At 36.6% G+C, this 18,790-nt stretch overlaps 4 protein-coding genes and 2 pseudogenes across 7 annotated transcripts; 3 read left to right on the plus strand and 3 right to left on the minus strand.

Moving 5' to 3' along the window:
• Positions 1 to 4,721: 4,721 nt before the first annotated feature.
• Positions 4,722 to 7,585, plus strand: LOC104751846 (shikimate kinase 1, chloroplastic). 3 transcript variants are annotated; one of them, XM_087493063.1, is made up of 13 exons: positions 4,871 to 4,951; positions 5,092 to 5,175; positions 5,316 to 5,350; positions 5,448 to 5,695; positions 5,782 to 5,834; positions 5,930 to 5,984; positions 6,070 to 6,142; positions 6,300 to 6,387; positions 6,493 to 6,575; positions 6,662 to 6,791; positions 6,887 to 6,965; positions 7,080 to 7,144; positions 7,224 to 7,585. In XM_087493063.1, exons 4-13 carry the CDS (start codon positions 5,485 to 5,487, stop codon positions 7,290 to 7,292), a joined length of 906 nt encoding a protein of 301 aa, XP_087349189.1. In that variant the 5' UTR covers positions 4,871 to 4,951; positions 5,092 to 5,175; positions 5,316 to 5,350; positions 5,448 to 5,484; the 3' UTR covers positions 7,293 to 7,585. The 3 variants fall into 3 exon arrangements, with proteins under 3 accessions (XP_010472194.1, XP_087349190.1, XP_087349189.1); XM_010473892.3 differs by lacking the exon at positions 5,092 to 5,175 and having other exon boundaries at positions 4,722 to 4,951; XM_087493064.1 differs by lacking the exon at positions 5,092 to 5,175 and having other exon boundaries at positions 4,778 to 4,951; positions 5,247 to 5,350.
• A 180-nt stretch (positions 7,586 to 7,765) lies between these two features.
• On the minus strand, positions 7,766 to 9,128 carry LOC104753923 (F-box/kelch-repeat protein SKIP6 pseudogene; annotated as a pseudogene).
• On the plus strand, positions 8,316 to 11,591 carry LOC104751845 (uncharacterized). Its single transcript, XM_010473891.3, has 10 exons — positions 8,316 to 9,622; positions 9,716 to 9,811; positions 9,916 to 9,990; positions 10,094 to 10,162; positions 10,461 to 10,537; positions 10,643 to 10,731; positions 10,806 to 10,935; positions 10,999 to 11,089; positions 11,182 to 11,247; positions 11,339 to 11,591. The coding sequence occupies exons 1-10, from the start codon at positions 9,455 to 9,457 to the stop codon at positions 11,456 to 11,458; spliced, it is 981 nt and encodes a 326-aa protein (XP_010472193.1). The 5' UTR covers positions 8,316 to 9,454; the 3' UTR covers positions 11,459 to 11,591.
• LOC104751844 (stress enhanced protein 2, chloroplastic) lies at positions 11,541 to 12,747 on the minus strand. The gene is made up of 2 exons (XM_010473890.2): positions 12,057 to 12,747; positions 11,541 to 11,972 (listed from the first exon to the last, which is right to left on the minus strand). The coding sequence occupies exons 1-2, from the start codon at positions 12,411 to 12,413 to the stop codon at positions 11,703 to 11,705; spliced, it is 627 nt and encodes a 208-aa protein (XP_010472192.1). The 5' UTR covers positions 12,414 to 12,747; the 3' UTR covers positions 11,541 to 11,702.
• Positions 12,748 to 13,870: 1,123 nt separating this feature from the next.
• On the minus strand, positions 13,871 to 14,898 carry LOC104753924 (protein MIZU-KUSSEI 1 pseudogene; annotated as a pseudogene). Its single transcript, XR_015585136.1, has one exon. The product of XR_015585136.1 is annotated as a protein MIZU-KUSSEI 1 pseudogene (transcript).
• Positions 14,899 to 17,559: 2,661 nt separating this feature from the next.
• Positions 17,560 to 18,693, plus strand: LOC104751847 (elicitor peptide 6-like). Its single transcript, XM_010473893.3, has 2 exons — positions 17,560 to 18,095; positions 18,374 to 18,693. The coding sequence occupies exons 1-2, from the start codon at positions 17,871 to 17,873 to the stop codon at positions 18,467 to 18,469; spliced, it is 321 nt and encodes a 106-aa protein (XP_010472195.1). The 5' UTR covers positions 17,560 to 17,870; the 3' UTR covers positions 18,470 to 18,693.
• Positions 18,694 to 18,790: the final 97 nt, after the last annotated feature.

Here is an 18,790-nt window from a genome sequence, read left to right on the forward strand (position 1 = left end):
TGCTAATAAGAATTTTCATGTAGACAATACAAAATCTACAAGATAAATAGGGATCATAGTCACGGGTATTGGGTACTGTTTTTCACAAGTTCAGCAATGTTCATAAGTCAAGTCAATCAACCGAGAATAATTACACTTGTTATTAGAAAGATTGAAAGTCAGTGATTAGAAAGAAAACGTAGAAAACATTTGTGTGAAGTTTCGTGTGACAACCCGTCCCGTTGACCCCACTAGCTCACCGCTAGTTGCTCCAACAGATCGTCTGTGTACCCCGCTAGCCCACCGCTAGCCGCCCAAACGGACTTCAAGCTGGCCCTGCATGACTGTTGTTGTTGATTTGCAGATCAATGAGTTTGCCACAGTGAGGGGTTATGATCGATGCCCTGCAGGGCCAGCTTGGGGTCCGTTGGGGCAGCTAACAGTGAGGCTAGTGGGCTAGCAGTGAGGCTAGTGGGGTCTACAGGACGGGTTGTTACATAAAAATCAATTGGTGACAGCTTGTTCTGTGGGAATGTTGATAAAGGGTGGGTACCAGGGTTCGAGGAACGCCTGACGCACCAATAACCTACTGGTGGATTGGGATATCCACAGTGACAGATTAGGATCGATGCCCTGCAGGGCCAGCTTGGAGTCCGTTGGAACGGCTAGCAGTGAGGCTAGTGGAGTCCGCGAACGGTCCACTAGGACAGCTAGCAGTGAGGCTAGTGGGATCCATGGGACGGGTTGTTACATTTCGTGTAGTTGACTAGTTGTCATCAAGTAGTCGCAAAAAGATAATGGCGAGTACTCTTTGCGATTGTTACCGAGCAGGAGGACGCAATCTTAGCAAATCAACAAGAAATGCATTGGAAGAACTGAAATTGTATCACATATTGTTTAAGACATGACTCATAATGTAAACATGTACGTGAGCTTAAAGTTTTCTTTCAAAATGAACCATTATATAGTTTCAAACAAGACTCAAACCAATGAAGGTAACAAGATTTAGAGACAAGAAAACGATTGAATACCTACTGACTCATAAGTAGGTGGGAGTTTTGTATCTAATAGTTTAAGCATCTGGTACCGTATATGGTAATAGATACAGAGTTCAATCAAAATATCTTCCCAGGTTGCTGGAGATCCCCAGATCTTCTCAGGGGATAAATAGTTGTAATATTACTATTTAAAATAAATAAATTAGTACCAATAGTATTAATTTTTGTATAATGTGTAATTATCAATGAATGATGTTAGGTTATGGTTTTTGGTTGGATACTTGCATTTATTTGGATGGTCTGGCCTCTAATCCTTTCATTCATTTTTAGGTTTCCAGTTTCCACCTACCAACTCCACCAACGCACATGTTTGATAAATTTATTTTATTTTTATCATTATAAGTGTTTATTGTCTTGAATATTTTTTCATCGTATTTTCTTACTTTTGAAGATTAACACAAACCTGATTTCAACAAAACTTACCTTGTTATTTTTGTATCTCACATAGTAATCTTATTAAGATATCCTTCAGAAAATGTACATTAAAAAATTAGATATATGTGTTAAACAGTTGAAGACTGAAAGTATGAATTGTTGGAAACTCTGTAATTCATAGAAAAGACGAAAAAAATATAAGAAGAGAAATTTTAGAGATGGGTGATGAAGAATTATAAGAATATTCATCTTCCCATACACTACAAGAAAACAGTTGATTTGCGACGGAAATCTGCGACGGCGAAAGTTTCTCGCAAATTTGTGACGGCGTTGCGAGTAGTTTGCTAGGAAGGCGAGGGTACTTGCAATTCCCTCGCAAATTTGCGAGGGATTGCGACTCCGCTAAAGTTCTTCGCAAAACACTCGCAACTCCCTCACAATATTGCGACGAATTAGCGATGACGAAATCCATAGCAAATTTGCGAGGGAGTTGCTAGGGACGATGATGTCGGCAGCCACGTTTTTCCCGAGTCTAACTGTTATGTCGGCATAACAGTAAAAGCCTCGCAAATCCCTTGCAAGTTTCCCTAGCAAATCCATAGCAACTATTTTTAGTAAGCCTATAAATAGCAAGTTCATGATCCATGGAAACCACAACACAAAACACTTCCAACAAAAACATTTTTACTACCAAAAAAAATATTGTGAGAGAAAAAAGGCTACAAAAAAAGGCCTAAACACTTTTAAATTCTATAATAATGTTTGGAGGCGAGCATCATGAGATATACACAACGAGACGGTGGATGTACAATCACAGAGATCCAGAGACCGGTGATGTGATGAGAGAGTTTTGTGATGGGTTGCGCGCTTTCATGTACCAGGCGACAAACCAAGACTTTGCTCAACAAAACGGTACAATATTTTATCCATGTCCTAAGTAGTCCAACGATAATAGAGGATTTATGCCAAATTACTATGTATGGTTTCGTCATGGAGAGGGTTGTAACAGTAATGTTGGAAGTAGTAGTATGAATTATGCTGTTGATCAACCTAGTAATTATGGGCATCAAGAATCTGATCAATTTGGTTTTTATGGGTATAATGAAGAAAATAGATTCCATGAAACTACTGCTGCATTTCCTGAGAATATTACGGAAGAACCCAACGTAGATGCAAAACGTTTTTATACTATGTTAGATGCTGCAAATCAACCTATCTACGATGGATGTAGAGAAGGTCATTCTAAGTTATCATTGGCATCTAGGATGATGACAATTAAAGCTGATAATAACTTAAGTGAGAATTGCATGGATTCTTGGGCTGAACTCATTAAAGAGTATTTGCCAGATGATAATGTATCGGCTGAGAACTACTATGAAATACAGAAGTTGGTTGTGAGTCTTGGATTACCATCTGAAATGATTGATGTGTGCGTTGAATATTGCATGATTTTCTGGAAAGATGATGATAAGTTGCAGGAATGTCGGTTTTGTGGGAAGCCGAGATATTAGCCTATTGAAGGAAGGACGCGAGTGCCATATAAACGTATGTGGTACTTGCCTGTTGCTGATAGATTGAAACGCCTATACCAATCAAAACGGACTGCAGAGGCAATGAGATGGCATGCAGAACATTTTACTGAAAAAGGACAAATTACACACCCATCTGATGCAAAGGCGTGGAAACATTTTCAATTGGTATATCCTGACTTTGCTCAAGAGTGTAGGAATGTTTATCTTGGGTTGTGTACAGATGGTTTTAGTCCATTTGGTATGTCAGGGAGACAATATTATTTATGGCCTGTTATAATGACGCCATACAATCTTCCTCCAGATATGTGTATGCAAAGCGAATTTCTGTTCTTGAGTATTTTGGTACCAGGTCCAAAACATCCGAAGCGATCTCTAGATATCTTCTTGCAACCTCTGATTCATGAGCTGAAGCAGTTGTGGTATGAAGGTGTTCAGACATTCGATAAATTTGGTATCTCTTAGATTTTATATAGTTATTCAGTATGGGCATAAAAATAAGTCTCAACCAATATTTAATAGTCTTGTATGAAAATATATAGTAGATTTTTACCCAGAAAAAAAAAGAAGTGAAAAGATTAATCTGTTCGGACAAATACCAAAAAGCAGGTGGGAAACAGAGAGTGCCACAAACCTACATTGGAAGGAAACATCGACCACCAACTTTCATAGTCACTACGAATTTTTTTTTCTTTTCTTTTTTTGCCAATCAAATCCCATATATTAAGTTATCGGAGATGACCAATTAGGTACCGACGAGCTTACATGGGAAAAACAGAAACTTCGTGCTTTTGCACATTTCGCAAGTTTATCGGCACGGATATTACCCTCTCGAGGAATATATCTAATACTAAAATTAGCAAATCGATCTTTGTAATGAATAAAGTCCTTCAATTCTGATGAAAAGGTCAGCCAATCTTCGATATTAGATGTTATTGCTACGAGATCTGAACAATCCGTAGCAAAAAGAGCTTTATCCAAATGCAAGGCTAATAAGCACTCCATAGCCTATATAAGGTGTCTAACTCTGCATGTAAAGGAGATAGGTTTCTAGATTCTTTAGCCACTATTAATTCTTGAAGGCATAATGAAACTTTTTTTGTCTTGTTTTCTTTGCCATCAAATCTTTTATTGTATGTTTGTGATTATTATTACACAAGAACAAATATATAGAATAGAAAAACCTTATATATCCTGATGTCTTATGATAAACTAGGTAGTTGGATAGCAGATTCTAATATATCAAATACTAAGAAAAAAATTTAATTTTTGTAAGAAAAATCAAATATTTAAAAAGATGGTTTATGTAACCCATATTATAAATTTGAATTTTTTTTCCCAAAATATTATTTTCGTTCTAGATAATTGGTCTATTTTGAAATGAATCAACACAATATATATTTGTATAAAATCGACTATGCTATGTATAAAAAAAATATAGTAGGCTTTAATACCATATTAAATTTTATGAGTTTTTTTCAAAGATAAATAGATTAACTCAAAACTCTCATGTACTTTAATTATTTCAAATATGTGATTTTTAATTAGATTCATATTTAAATATATATATTTTATTTTGAATATTTATGTAAAAGTATATGAGAACATCAAATGTTAGCATTATGTCATAACATCCTTTTTTTTAATGAATATTCACACAATTTCATAACTTACAACTACTAAACTTGCTATGGATAACACTTTTTTCTAACAGACAACATTTTGTTATACGTTTTAGCTTAATAAACATATATAGAAGAAAAAAAAATGATTAAGAAGTGTCAAGTGTGTTTTTATATATGGTCAAAACGGCTAATGACACGCTTAAAGGCCATTACTGTTTCACAGCTTCACCAACCCCTCTCTCTCTCTCTCTCTCTCCTAGTAAGATACCAGACCAACCAAAATGGATTAGTCCCTTATTAAAATAAGATAAGTACCTTAAATCTAAGATTACAAAACTGAGAAAAAAAAGTCGCCTCCTCATCCGTCGGCGGGAGAAAAATTCAGGTAAACACCTTTTTTTTTGTTTTTTTTGGTTAATTTGTTCATACTTCTTTGATTCTGCAGGTCGTATTCTTGTTATCCTTTAATGAAGTTGATTAGCGCTAATTTAGTTCTGGTTTTATATGTTTTTTTTTCTTTGTCAGGAAATTGTCAATTTTTAAATTTTCTTCTCCAATTTGATTTGGATAATCATTAGTATTATTTTCTGGAAAGTTCGAATTTTTCAGGTTGAAATAATGATGATTTTTTTTTGCCATTGCTTTTAAAAATCCTCATATCATCGATCCTGTCAAGGAAGTGGGTAAAGTTTGAATTTTTATTCTGAAGTTTAACAAAAGTTATCGACTTTTCGATTTCTGTCGCTCAGGGTATGATGTGGTTGATGTGAAGACAACAATCTTGGTAGGCTTTTTTTTAATTATGGCCAAATTCTTGTCTTTTAGGTTTTGTCAGTAGCCAAAAAAAAAAAGAGCTGAATCTAGTTATAATTGCTTTGCAGGGGTTTTGAATAGTTTGTGTACTGAAAATTGTCTGAGATGGAAGCAGCTATTGCTCAAAGGTTTCAGTACCCATCATGGGTTGATTGGAGAGAGTTTGAGAGGAAGCTGCCGCGTGGTTCATTGCGGTATCCTCAGCGAGCTAAGGAAGAGAAAAGGTTCAGGGGTCTTGCTTTGGCTCATTTGCAACCTGAAAGAAGAAACAGATCAGTTTCTTCAGAGGTTTCATGTTCTGCTGATAACTCTTCAGGTTTTTGTAAAAGCATTTACTAATTCCCATAGCTTCTAGTAAGTAATTGATTAAGGGAATCTGATTTGATTTTTTGGATTTTGTAGCATTGTTGGAGGCTGGAAGTGTTTATCCATTTGATGGAGATTTAATTCTCAAGGCAAGTAATAATACTATCATCTCTAGTGAAATGTGTTAGATTAATTTTTGTCTTTTATAAAATCTTACTGGACAGTAGATACATGAGCTTTGCAGAGAAAAGCAGAAGAGGTTAAACCGTTTTTGAATGGACGATCTATGTACCTTGTTGGTTAGTGTCTTTCTCTGCTCTTTGGTTTCATATGGTTACTTTATAATATTTGTTTGTAATTTGATGATTCACCTGATGAACACAGGGATGATGGGTTCTGGGAAAACAACCGTGGGAAAGTTAATGTCCAAAGCTCTTGGTTATTCCTTCCTTGACTGGTATGTATAGGCTACTGAATAAAAAGCTTTATATGTATCTTTAAAAGCCTCAATGGAAGTCTCCTGGAAATTTTGTTCTCTAACTTGGAGTTAGTTATGAATGAGAGGTTTGATATTCTAGATGCGTAACCTTCTTTAAGTTTTCTGGATGTGTCAGTGACACTTTGATTGAGGAGGCGATGAATGGAACTTCTGTGGCAGAGATATTTGAGCATCATGGAGAGAGTTTCTTTAGAGGAAAGGAGGTTAGTTTTGTGGTTCTTCTTTCAAGCTCTTCTTCTTGGTCTACTCTTTGTTTAGTGTGATTTATTGTATTGTATTCTAAGCTAAATTTATTTCTGTCTTTGTAGACCGATGCACTAAAGAAACTCTCTTCGATGTATGATGTTGTTGTTTCCACCGGTGGAGGTGCAGTTATAAGACCCATTAACTGGTATGTTCCCTTCATTCTGCCCAAAGTAAATACATATGAAACTAAAGTCTCTGTTAGATGTATCTGGTAATGAATGGTATTATCAGGAAGTATATGCATAAAGGAATCAGCATTTGGTTAGATGTGCCTCTAGAAGCCTTAGCCCATAGAATTGCTGCCGTTGGAACTAATTCACGACCATTGTTACATGATGAATCAGGAGATGCATACACAGTGGTACTGATTCGACTGTTCTACATTCATATGCTTTGGATTCATGACAAAGCATTCATTTTTTTTTCTCCTTTGGTATGTATGTGATTTACATGTAGGCTTTGAAGCGTCTTTCAACTATTTGGAATGAGCGCAGTGAAGCATACTCAAATGCAAATGCCAGAGTATCGTTAGAAAGTATTATCTCCTCCATCCATCTGCTAATATAGCTTTTGTGCAATCTTCTGCTATATACACTCATGCAACTTCTGCTACTAATTTGGCTTTTCTTCTTTGTACTCCAATCATCAGATATTGCAGCCAAGCGTGGCTATAAAGATGTCTCAGATCTCACACCAACTGAAATCGCCATTGAGGTAAGTCAGGTCCTTTCTTTGTTACTTCATCATTAACCTGTTCGAATCAAACTCAACAAAACAAATCACTCGTCACCAGGCAGTTGAGCAAGTTCTGAGCTTTCTAGAGAATGAAGAAACTATGGAGATCCCTGACGGTGACCTCTAATTTCCCAGCCTCCTGTTCTCTGTCTCTTCATTTATCTGTTCAATCAACTCAACGAAGCAATCACCGGGCCAGGAAACAAGTTCAGAGACAAAGACGACCTCTAGTTACTGGTTCTGGGTCATTGGAGCTTACATTACACCAGCCTAATTTTGACTGGAACAATGCTTTGTTTAAAGAAGATGCAATATGTGTATATATAACTTAATAATACTCTTGCTGTTTCACTATCATTTTCCTTCTCTTTTCCTTGGAACAAAATATAGAAAAAGTAGCCGTATTCGTCGTTTTGTTAAGATGAGCCAGGAACAAGCAAAGTGTACGGGCACAGTTTTTACTGGTATTATTCAAATCTGAAAGTAGCTTTCTCATGGAATACAACAAAAGAAACGAACAAGAACGTGCAGAAGAGGGTTGATTTAACCCCTCAAAAGTTCAGAAGCAAAATTTATAAACTTCGTTACATCAGTGAGTTGTTTCATGTAAGCTCAGGGCCTCAAGGACTCAGGCGAAGGTATATTCTTTGCTGATCCACCATTTCTGGCGAAGCAGTGTAGTAAGTCACTATGCTCATCACAAATTGTGATTCACAATAATAGCTATTCACAGACAAACATAACAGAACTAATCACGCTGAATCAAAGCAGGCCTGTGCGGTAAAGCATGGTAGATGATGTTGATTCGCAGACGTTAAACATGTATGAATGCATCATCATCAAACTGTAGCTGCCAAGCAATTCACAATTGAAGATTCATTAGGAACCGTAAGAACAGTACCAGACCATTCGATCTTCCCCCAAATCTCCCCTTCTCCGCGCCTTTCAACACCAATCTCTGCACACCAAATATCCATTCTCCTAGAACCGCCACTACCCGCTTTACCTTCCCACAAAACCACAAGCTTCCCACCACGATTCGCCATTGTAGCACCACAAAGAAACTTCGGAAGTGATTCCACACCTTTCAGCTCTCTCCAAACCCTTTCTTTTGGAACATACCCTCTAATCTTCCCCAAGTAATCATAGCAATACAATATATTCTTAATCACACAAGCTCTTCCTCTCCATCCCAAATCAAGCCTCTTCTCTGGCATACCCCATTTCTTTTCTTTAGGCTCGTAAACAACACCGTTCCTATCAGCCATTGCATAAACCTTACCTTCCATTACAGCACTCGCGTGCATCCATTTCTCACGCACCTCCATACCAGGACTAGCCACTGGCTCCCAAGTTTGAGTCTTTATATCAAACATCTCAGCCCAATTGATCGATCGAGCCCAGTTATCAACAACACATCCTCCAATCACATAAATCTTCCCATCAATTACACCAGCTGCTGCAAACTCACGACCTACCCTCATATTACAGACTCGTCGCCAAGTATGAAATCTACAATCGAGAACCCACACGCTCGAAGAAGGCACGTCTCTGATAGATCCACCGATAACGTAAATCTCCGAATCCACAACGACGTAAGCGGATCCAACGAGAGACGGCGAAGGACAAGACGGGATTGGAACAAGCAGACTCGAATTAGTTGAGTTAGATAAGGTTCGATGGAGGAGAGTGAACCAACACGCACCGGATTCAGGAGGTAGACGGATTGCGACGTGAGGATGTTTTCAGCAGCTCCGACGAGAGATCTCGTGGCGTAGAGCAAAGACGATGTTGGGAGAGATCGGAAAGTCTTGGAGACTAGTGAGAGGATTGGATGGTGACATCTAGGAACGCGAGCAAGGCAATTCAGAGCTACGTCGTCTGGTAACAACGGAATCAATTGCGCCGGCGTTTGCGTTTCCGTTTCCGTTTGTTCGTCGCCGGCGCTCGTTGTAGCCGCCATGGATCCTCCTACTTGATCAGTTTTTTATTTTCTTCTCAAATTTAGAGAGATTTAATTTCGCATTATTCGGTTCGGTTCGGTTTGATTAATTACGAATTTAGAAATTAAACCGGAACTAATAAACCGATATATTTTTGCTGTTATCTAGAAGTGCTGACGTGGCGGAAAGCATGATCCGGTGGTTTGAAAGACGCCACGCGCTTTCTCGTCTTCCCTTCGTCCCTGACGTTTTCCAATTGTGAGAAGAAGAAGAAGACGATGAAGCATTATCTGATTTCTGGTTTTGTTAAAAATCGAATTTTTCGTGAGAAGATTTTCAAAAAATTATGATTTCATTAGCTGTTTCTTCGTTGGGGAGTACTCCGATTGCTTCGTTTCACCGGCATTCTAGTTTCCGGCAACGAAACCCTTCGACTCAGGCAGCGGTTTCGCCTTCTTCTCCTACTGCTTCCTCCGGGTTTGATTTGAGTACTCTTGAATCCGCTATCAACAAGGTCCATTTTTTGTAACTACCAGAAGCTTTACTTTTGATTCGATGAACTCTGCTTAAAGCGTAATTCTGAAATTGGGTTCATGTGTGGCTGCAGAAAGATAGTAATGGTGTCAAGGAAGCTCTCGATAAATTGAGTGAACAAGGCTGGGCTAAGAAATGGAGCTCTCATCCTTACCTTTCGCGCCGTACGGTGTATATCGATCTCTCTATCTAAGCTTACTCTTACCATTTTTACAACGCTTAGTAAGTAGGACTGTAGGAGTGAAGAAGTGATGTGTCTTTTTTTTGTATCAGACATCGCTGCGGGAGCTGACAACTCTTGGAATCAAGAATGCAGAAACTCTGGCCATCCCTAGTGTCAGGAACGATGTAAGGTTCTGTCATGTCATTCTTTGGCAAGAATTGGAATCAGAGAGTTCTTGAGGTTATAGTGTATCTTAATTGTTGTTTTGATGGATTTTGAGTAATGCAGGCGGCTTTTCTTTTCACAGTGGTCGGAACAACTGGGTTCATAGCTGTACTTGCCGGCCAACTTCCCGGGGTAAACTTTCAAAAATCTCTATACAGTATTCTCTGGTGTTGCAAGCCATGACAAACCTTTGGTCTGGATAAGCTAACCATGGAATCATCTGGACAGAATATGTTTTGCAGTATTATGTCGCGTCTTGTCTCGTTGATTTCTAGTTCCCTGTCCTTTCTTCTGGACAATTGTGTAGGCTATTCCAAGAACTTCATCTAATAGACCATGTCAAAAACCATGAAAGTGTCTCGCTTTCTGTCAATTGTGTTAGGTTCTATATGTGTCTTATAAAGATGAATAAGTGTTGAATCTTGGACAGGACTGGGGATTCTTTGTCCCTTACTTAGTTGGGAGCATTTCGTTGGTAGTATTAGCCGTGGGGAGCGTTTCACCAGGGTAAGAAAAGAACTCAAACACTGCATACTTTGTTCGGTTTTCACGTTAACATAATGTAAATTTGGCTGGCTACAGATTTGATATCTTTTGGTGTTTTGTTTGTAGGCTTCTTCAAGCTGCGATTTCCGGGTTTTCTACTTTCTTTCCTGATTATAAAGAACGAATTGCTGCACATGAAGCAGCCCACTTCTTAGGTACCCTTGAAAAGTTTAAACCTTTGGTATCTAAACATGCAATGTTCTCATGTTTTAAAACCTGCAACTTCCAGTGGCTTACTTAATCGGACTTCCAATCCTCGGATACTCGTTAGACATCGGTAAAGAACACGTCAATCTTATCGACGAGAGGCTAGCTAAACTAATATACAGTGGCCAGCTTGACTCAAAGGAGCTTGACAGGTAGAGTTTCATTAATCTCAGAAATGAGAGAAACATCGAATCTCAACCCTCTCCATTTCTTAGGTTGGCGGCTGTTGCAATGGCTGGACTTGCCGCTGAGGGTCTGAAGTATGACAAAGTAATTGGTCAATCTGCAGATTTGTTCTCTCTTCAGGTCATCTAGTTCTCAATATCTAATCACTCACTTCAACACTCACAAGTTCACAACCATTTAGTTATTACAGCTTTTTTTCTTGTTTCGTACAGAGATTCATAAACAGAAGCCAACCCAAAATCAACAACGCGCAGCAGCAAAATCTAACAAGATGGGCGGTAAGTTTTCTCTCTAACAAAAACCAGACTTTTATCTTGCATACATGTTTCCTTCTAAAGCAATCATGGATCTTTTTTCTTTGCTATGCAGGTTCTCTACTCTGCATCTCTTCTAAAGAACAACAAGACCATCCATGAAGCTCTAATGGCTGCAATGTCCAACAATGCAACTGTTCTTGAATGCATTCAAACCATTGAGACGGCTTCATAGACACAGCTCTCTTGTTTCTCCAAATACAGTTAACAATCTCTTTTTTCTCTTTTGATCGATCCAATTTGAACACTAGACTGAATCAGAGAAAATTCCATACTTTTCTATATATATATATCTTATAGACACAAAAGTTACAGACTTTCACAATATCATCTTGAAGAATATATATATAGTACTACTACTGTATTATAGACGTAGATACATTATACATTTTAGAGTGGTACTTATGAACTTATTAAACTCAAAGATCATCAGACCAATCACTAGGCTTAGTGTCGTAGAACAACCCATCGACGATCTGATCAACCAACGAGTCAATGAAGGAGTTGCAGCTCACAGTAAAGATCCGTTCCACTCTGTTCCGAGAAATCGTCAACCACGCGAAAATCGCAGCGCAACCCATAGCTCCAAGACCAGCTCCAATAGCTTCACTCAATCCTTCCACATCAAGTTTCTTAAACAGAGAGTTCCCCGTAACAATCTCCTCCGTCACCGTCACCGCAAACACAATCTGAAAACAGAGCAAATTTACGAGTTAAATCGAATTCGAGAGTTTTCGAATTGAAGGGTTTAATAGGTTTTTTATATACAGTACCATGGCGAGTCTTCCAGAGATGGTTTCAAAGTCCTGACTCTTCTTCGAACTCTCAATGTAATCAGTAAGCGTCTCAAAAAACGGAGAAGCTGATGCTAACTCAACGTCAGATCCTGATCCTCCTCCACCATCTCCGCCGTCTTTTTTAGCGACGACCATATCAGATCCATAAGATCTCAACGTGCAAAGCCTCGGTTGAAGAACGATCTTACCGTTCTCGGCCAAATCGCCTCCTCTAGGTCGTTGCTGGATCTGAATCTGCTTAACTGGTTGCGATGATTCGCGTCTAGTAGTAGTAACCAGAGATCTCGGGGGAGACGGTAACTGGTAACGAATCGCGCGTATAGCCATAGCCATCGTTTCTGATGATGATGATCCGAGGAATCTTTTTGCGAGTAAGTAAAGTGAGAATTTTTGAGCGAAAACAGAAAAAGGAATCTTGCATGGTGGCTAAAGTGAACACGTCGTGTCGTTTTTTGTGAGGTGTCCAGATATAGTTCGACGTGGCTCCGTTTTAGTTCAGTAACTTGCTTTTCACTTGAAAATGAAATTAACTTACCTGTCGTTTTGCTTTTATCCACTGGAAGCTGAATGAACCAGATTCATTTCGAGTTTCGACCCAAAGGCTAAACTAATTTGACTCTTCTTTCTTTTTATCAGATGTTTACGTTTAGGTAGGTCCATTTCGGACAAAACAATGGATATGGTGACTTGAGTATTTAAAATATCTGTAATTTACTATAAAATACATATTATAAATGAGAGAGAAAAAAAAAAAAAAAACTGAAATATAGCACCTTTCAATTTGCATTATAGCACAAGTTGAGTTGAGATAACCACAAGTAGCAACAATGTAGATCACCCAGTTTGAAGGGAACATATGAGTTCATAGTGACGTGGCTCTGTTTTGGTTCAGTAAACATGCTCTTCAGTTGGCACCTTTCAAAAATCCTACAATCATCAGGTAGCAGGACAAGTCACTGCAGTGGGGATGACACTGATGCATAATGGGGTTTGCATGCAACATTTTTGAATGAAAACAGGTAATGAATGGCCTACTTCAAAATTCTCAGAGTTGAGATCCTAAACAAGACAAGTCACTGTGGGGATGAAAACTGAGAGTCAATGACTTGAACCGTTGAACAGAACTCATTTTTAGCTTTTTTTTTTTATAATCTAGATTCAAAATATAACAAATGAACAAAATAAAAGTTTTCACATTTAAAAAAAAAACAGCAAGAGAATAAAACCTGAACCTTGGTAATACTTCTTCCAGCCGCGTCACATCTCTTGCCTCAAGAGCTGATTGTAATACTTCTTCCAAAATTCAGGCCGCGTCACTACCAAAATTCGGGCCGCGTCAGAACAGCCCTTCACCGCAGAGAGATCACTGGAGACGTGTGGCTCATCGTGGAAAGAATATTGTGGCCTCGCTTCAAACTGTTTCGAATCAAACAAAGAAGAAAGCAACTGTAATCGAGTGACTCAAACAGGGAAATACTTTGGGTGATTTAAAGGCCTTCGCCTAAAAACCCTACATTTTTCCAATTTTGGGAAAGAGTTATTATTCAATATTCACACAATATTTAGTATCTACGAATTACGATGGTTTTAGTAAAATCAATATTTAAAGATTCTTTTGTAATAAATAAATAAAATTTAGTTTTTTTCACTAATATTCTTTTTGTTTACGCTATTCCTGATCAATGATATCAACCATGCATAAGCTAAATCTAAAAGTCTGGTCGATTTATGAAAGAGACAAAAACAAAACAAAAAAAAAAAAAATCAAACGTGAATTAATTCGCATGATCAACCTGAAACACTTTTCTTATAAATGATCCTAAAGAATAATATAACATCCAAGTCCATCCTCATCATATACCTCACCACAAAAACGACCCAAGCAATATACACATACGTGCGTACACATATCAATCCACAAACCGTACGTGATTGATCAAGAACACATTACATCAAATCATACTCTTACGAAGAATATACTAAGTTCGGGTCCATTATTCCCTTCGGGACTCAACATATAAAATGTCTCTGAATCTTTAGACCCAACGACTCTTTCGAAGTAAGCCCTCATGTAAGCCATCTCCGAGTCTGGTCCTTCGACCTCCGAGTTCCCTGGCAAAACCCCCGCACCCATCGAAACCGGTCTTAACAACTCCATAACGTTGAGATCCTCCTCCGTCGCGTCACGTTTCACACCGTACCCCGTTTTCTTACCGTTACAAAACATTGTCCATAACGGCTCGTCCATGATCTTGATCTTTTCCTTGTCAGCTCGTTTCTCCGTCTCTAAAGCGATCCTAACCATTCCTCCGCTAAGTTCTTTTTGTAGCCCCATTGTTTGCATCGCTAGCTCGACGACGAGAGATGGTAAACATCTAGGGCTTTCTTGAATCGAGAGGCTTACACGGCCTTTACGGTATCCAAATAAGGTTCCGGTAACTCTCGAACCGCTAGACCCGCTTCTGTGCTGGTCGGGTAAGCTACCGCCTGGGAGGACCGGGATTTTGCAAGCCGCCGGTGTGATGATCGGAAATGAACGGAAAACGGAACGGAAGACTCGAAAGACTTTCTTGCTTTTTTTCTTGTTTTGGTGAGATGGTTCGAGTAACGTGACGTGCTGACGTGGCGCCGGAGATGGAGATGGGGACGGTGACGGGATTGAAATTGAGTCGGTGGAGGAGGAAGCACCGCTTAACCTTGGCTTTTGCTCCCCCATCAAAGACGGAGACGTCGACGAGGATACGACGACGTTTTTTATTGAAAAAATCTTCTTTCTATTTTAAAGAGATTGATTAATGTACTGTGTTATTGATTTTGTTGGCCATTTTTTGCCTTCCATACACCTTTGAGTTTTTAGGATTTCTAATTTTGTTTTCTTGTTAGAAATTGGAATGGTTTTGAAAAAAAAAGGTCTAAATTTTTGTGTTCACATTAATTATAGTTTATATATAGTTGTTTTTTTAATTATTATTATGAAGTGTGATCAGCCAGCTCTATGTTCTATTTTAAGAGCAGCTGGAGCTGCAAATCTGTTAATTTCAAAACATGTGAAAACAAATCAACCGAGTTTCCAAATTTAGAAAAATATACGTAACGACTTGTAGTCGTTTGTATTGGTCAGGTCAATGAACCAGTGTTATAGGCTGTAATCTCTAAACATGATATCCAAGTCCAACGTGGTGTATAGAGGATCTTGTTAGATTGTAACCATAATTTAACACAAATACGGTTAACTGCATATGTTTCTTAATTGCATAGACCAGGACTATCCAATCTATAAAGTTCCAAGATTATACTATAAATTTCTTAATTTGGTGACAAACATAAAAGCTACAAAACCAATTTATAATCACCTTACCTCGTTATCATATATTATACATTATTTACTTTCTTGATTTGTATAGAAAAAAAAAAATCAAAATTAGTTTTTCATGAATTTGTTGCTCAATCTGGTTCCGCTTGAATTTTTTTTTTTTCTTTTTGACAAACTTTCCGCTTGATTTTTTTTTTCATTATTGAGTTAACAAAAATAGCATCGAATAATTAATCTGAACTAAATTTGCTTAATTAGTGTTTTCAATTCTTAATATTCTCCTAAGTAACCATATATACTATTCCAAATCTAAGTTTTATATTATAATTAAAATAAAATGTAACTTTTTAGTAGATTAACTATATATGACTAATGTTTTGAAAAATTTAAATATATATCTCTTATATCTAAATTATTTAGGTTTACTGGTTTAAAAATTTAGATTTACCGGTTTAAATTGTTAAATTCAGAATAAAACATGTGGTATACCGTAGTATTGTTTGTTTATTTTATATAATCGTAATTTAATAAACTTAATTAGATCTGCCTAATATTCAAATGTCGATGGTATTAACAAAATAATGAATTGATGATTTACTAACAGTCAATGAAATAATTTTCAATTTATATTAATACCCAAATTCATCCCGCTAGATATCCAAACACAATTTTTGTTCTTTTCTTAACTACAACAGGCACGTTTTTCAAAATCCAAATAACGAAAAAATGCAAAAAAATACATTACCAAAAATCTTGCTAATCAATTATACATTATCTTCAAAATATCTTAATTTTAGAATTGTTTACATATGATTCAGAAATAATTATGAAATATGATAATTCTTTTTATTTTCCTTTTTTTTGCAGATAAAACGGACAATGTAAAGATTTATTGAGATTTGCAAATACATTTTTATTGTTAGCATTAAATATTGTAATAAATTAAGGCGATATTTTAGGAAATATTTATGAATTTTACAAAACAAATATTTAATGAGATATTGCAATTAGTTGTTGATTCATTAAGGAGAGAGAAATATAATCAAATTATATTTATAAATTAAAATTAAAAATATTTAATGCTAATAGCATGATTGTAAATATGTTTGAACTTGATGATTTATTTCATAAATGTCTTCAAAAATGTATATATATATTTAATGCTAATGACATGATTGTAAATAGGTTTGAACTTCAGGATTTATTTGATAAATGTCTTAAAAAAATGTATATATAGATACATTCAATTTAGAATGTGGAGGGGTATGAGGATTAATGTCAAGCAAATGTTTAAGCAAGTACATTCGGCCTTCCAAAAAGTTCTTTCAGGGTATATATATACAAGCGCTGCCCAGAAACAGTTGGAAAACTCCAACCTCATTGAAACTGTAAGAGTAAGATGAAAATTCCTTCCTTGTTGTCTATGGTTGCAATATATTGTCATTTTCCCCCTCCAACTTACTGCTGACCATTCCATACAGGAACTCTGCAATTTATATCATCCTTTAAGTAAAGCTTTATATAGTTTGACTTTTCAACTAAGGAACAGTTGGTTATAGCTGAGAAAGGTTAGCATATCTCTGACCATGAATCCGATTAGCAGAAGTGATGCATATTCTTTTTCTTTGAGAGACCAGTATACAAACTCGGTTCAGCATGCATTCATTTTAGAATGTGGTAGAGTATCAATATAACATTCTATCATCCTTTGCATCAAACTAATATTCAGCTACTAGTAGCTAGATATCAATGTATTTGGTACGAGGGGACAATAAGTGAGAAGTGAATGAAGACAAGAGCCATACTTATAAAACAAATTACCAGTAATTAATTATTGTAGGTTGTAACGTTAATTTTCTAACTTCAAATAAAATAGAATTTATAAGAAGACGAACCAATGAATAAGTAACTAATATCCAAAATCAACACTACTAGTATAGTAATTAATTAACAACAGAAGACAAAAAACGCTGAGAGAATAATAAAGACTCACATTTACTACATTTGTTTTTTCACAAGAGTGGACTCTCTATTGCAAATGGAACACTGGTCCAAAGAGGTAGATAGAGAAAGACATAAATAAAATTCCATAAGCAAAATTATGAACAGCAAGAAACAAAATGGTATATATATATATATGTGTGCGTTCGCCAACACATCTTATTCACAGCAACCCAACTATGAATTTATAAAAATAACTAAATTTTTTAGTAATATCCTTAGAATGCACCGACTAATACATTAATTTCTTTAAAAGTTATTTTTTATTTGTTCAACTTATTACGTTACTTTAAGTCATGAATAGAAAAAATGTAAAAATCTGAATGTATATAGTTTAATTATATAAGGGTATTAAATGAAAGGTAGGGTGTGTGTGTAAAGAACACAGAGAAGCAGGTGAGGTAAAACTAGACACAACACTTAATGCATTGAGCAAAAGAAGAAGAAGAAGAAGAAGAGAGAACCAAAAAAATAAAATGGAAGTTAATGGAGAAGAAGAGAGAAGAAGTAGAAGTGAAGATGAAGAAAAAGAAGATTACTACTCGCTTCTCAACTTTCCATGTTCTACTTGTCACAAAGTTGTTCAAGCCATATTGAAGTGCCTTGGTCTTGATTCATCATCAATACCACCACACTCATCATCATCTTCATCATCATCACCATCACTAGTAGAAGAAGAAGACACAGGAACTGATGAACTCGTAAGCTCCCTATGTTCACAATCTTGTCAGCTCATTTTTTCCTCTATCAACGTGGTTATCTTATAAGTATATATATAATAAGAACATAAAACAAAGATGCATCAGCTTGAGAATTACATAGTTTAGGTAAACGTGGAGAAAAAGAAGTTAATTTAGGAAGCTAAGTGTTTGTATTTGGGGTCAACCACACACTTAATTTTAAAAGTGGCTACTTATATTGGATTTGATGGTAGTAGTATCTGCAATAATTAACATCGTATTTATGTGTGATTATATAGGTAGAAGAAACAGGATTTATGGCGAGGATCACAGGAGTGTTAAGAAGGAGACCAAGACCACCATACAGCTCAGGACGACCTGGTCAAAACAATTGATTTCTGATAAACACTTGTTTTGTGTCTGTGTGTGTGTCTTCTTCTTGTTTAAAAACTCACTTATGATCTTGAAATTTCTTTACTTGAATTTTTGTTTTCTGCGAGTGGTTTGCTTTTTAGTTTATGTTCTACATGCTTTATTTATATGAAAGAAGACAAAATTGATAACTCTTTTGTAACATAGTTTTCATGTTTACCTACTAAAATACGTGACTTGCTGATTATTTTCATCGTGTATATCGATATATATATTCTTATGTTGTTCTTATCTAATTTGTCGTTTTACTTATAGCTCTATATTTTATAAATACCCTTAAGGCC

The sequence above is a fragment of the Camelina sativa genome, chromosome 16 (assembly GCF_030686135.1).
Source record: "Camelina sativa cultivar CO46 ecotype springtype chromosome 16, ASM3068613v1".
NCBI classification, from domain to species: domain Eukaryota; kingdom Viridiplantae; phylum Streptophyta; class Magnoliopsida; order Brassicales; family Brassicaceae; genus Camelina; species Camelina sativa.

Excerpts from the sequence above, each read along its gene's own strand:
- LOC104751846 (XM_010473892.3), top strand. The coding sequence starts at position 5,485 with ATGGAAGCAGCTATTGCTCAAAGGTTTCAGTACCCATCATGGGTTGAT. Across the intron at positions 5,835-5,929 it reads ATGGAGATTTAATTCTCAAG|AGAAAAGCAGAAGAGGTTAA; the intron begins GCAAGTAATAAT and ends TGAGCTTTGCAG. Across the intron at positions 6,388-6,492 it reads GTTTCTTTAGAGGAAAGGAG|ACCGATGCACTAAAGAAACT; the intron begins GTTAGTTTTGTG and ends CTGTCTTTGTAG.
- LOC104751845 (XM_010473891.3), top strand. The coding sequence starts at position 9,455 with ATGATTTCATTAGCTGTTTCTTCGTTGGGGAGTACTCCGATTGCTTCG. Across the intron at positions 9,623-9,715 it reads TTGAATCCGCTATCAACAAG|AAAGATAGTAATGGTGTCAA; the intron begins GTCCATTTTTTG and ends GTGTGGCTGCAG. Across the intron at positions 11,090-11,181 it reads CAGATTTGTTCTCTCTTCAG|AGATTCATAAACAGAAGCCA; the intron begins GTCATCTAGTTC and ends TGTTTCGTACAG.
- LOC104751844 (XM_010473890.2), bottom strand. The coding sequence starts at position 12,413 with ATGGCTATGGCTATACGCGCGATTCGTTACCAGTTACCGTCTCCCCCG. Across the intron at positions 11,973-12,056 it reads TCTCTGGAAGACTCGCCATG|ATTGTGTTTGCGGTGACGGT; the intron begins GTACTGTATATA and ends CTCTGTTTTCAG.
- LOC104751847 (XM_010473893.3), top strand. The coding sequence starts at position 17,871 with ATGGAAGTTAATGGAGAAGAAGAGAGAAGAAGTAGAAGTGAAGATGAA. Across the intron at positions 18,096-18,373 it reads ACACAGGAACTGATGAACTC|GTAGAAGAAACAGGATTTAT; the intron begins GTAAGCTCCCTA and ends GTGATTATATAG.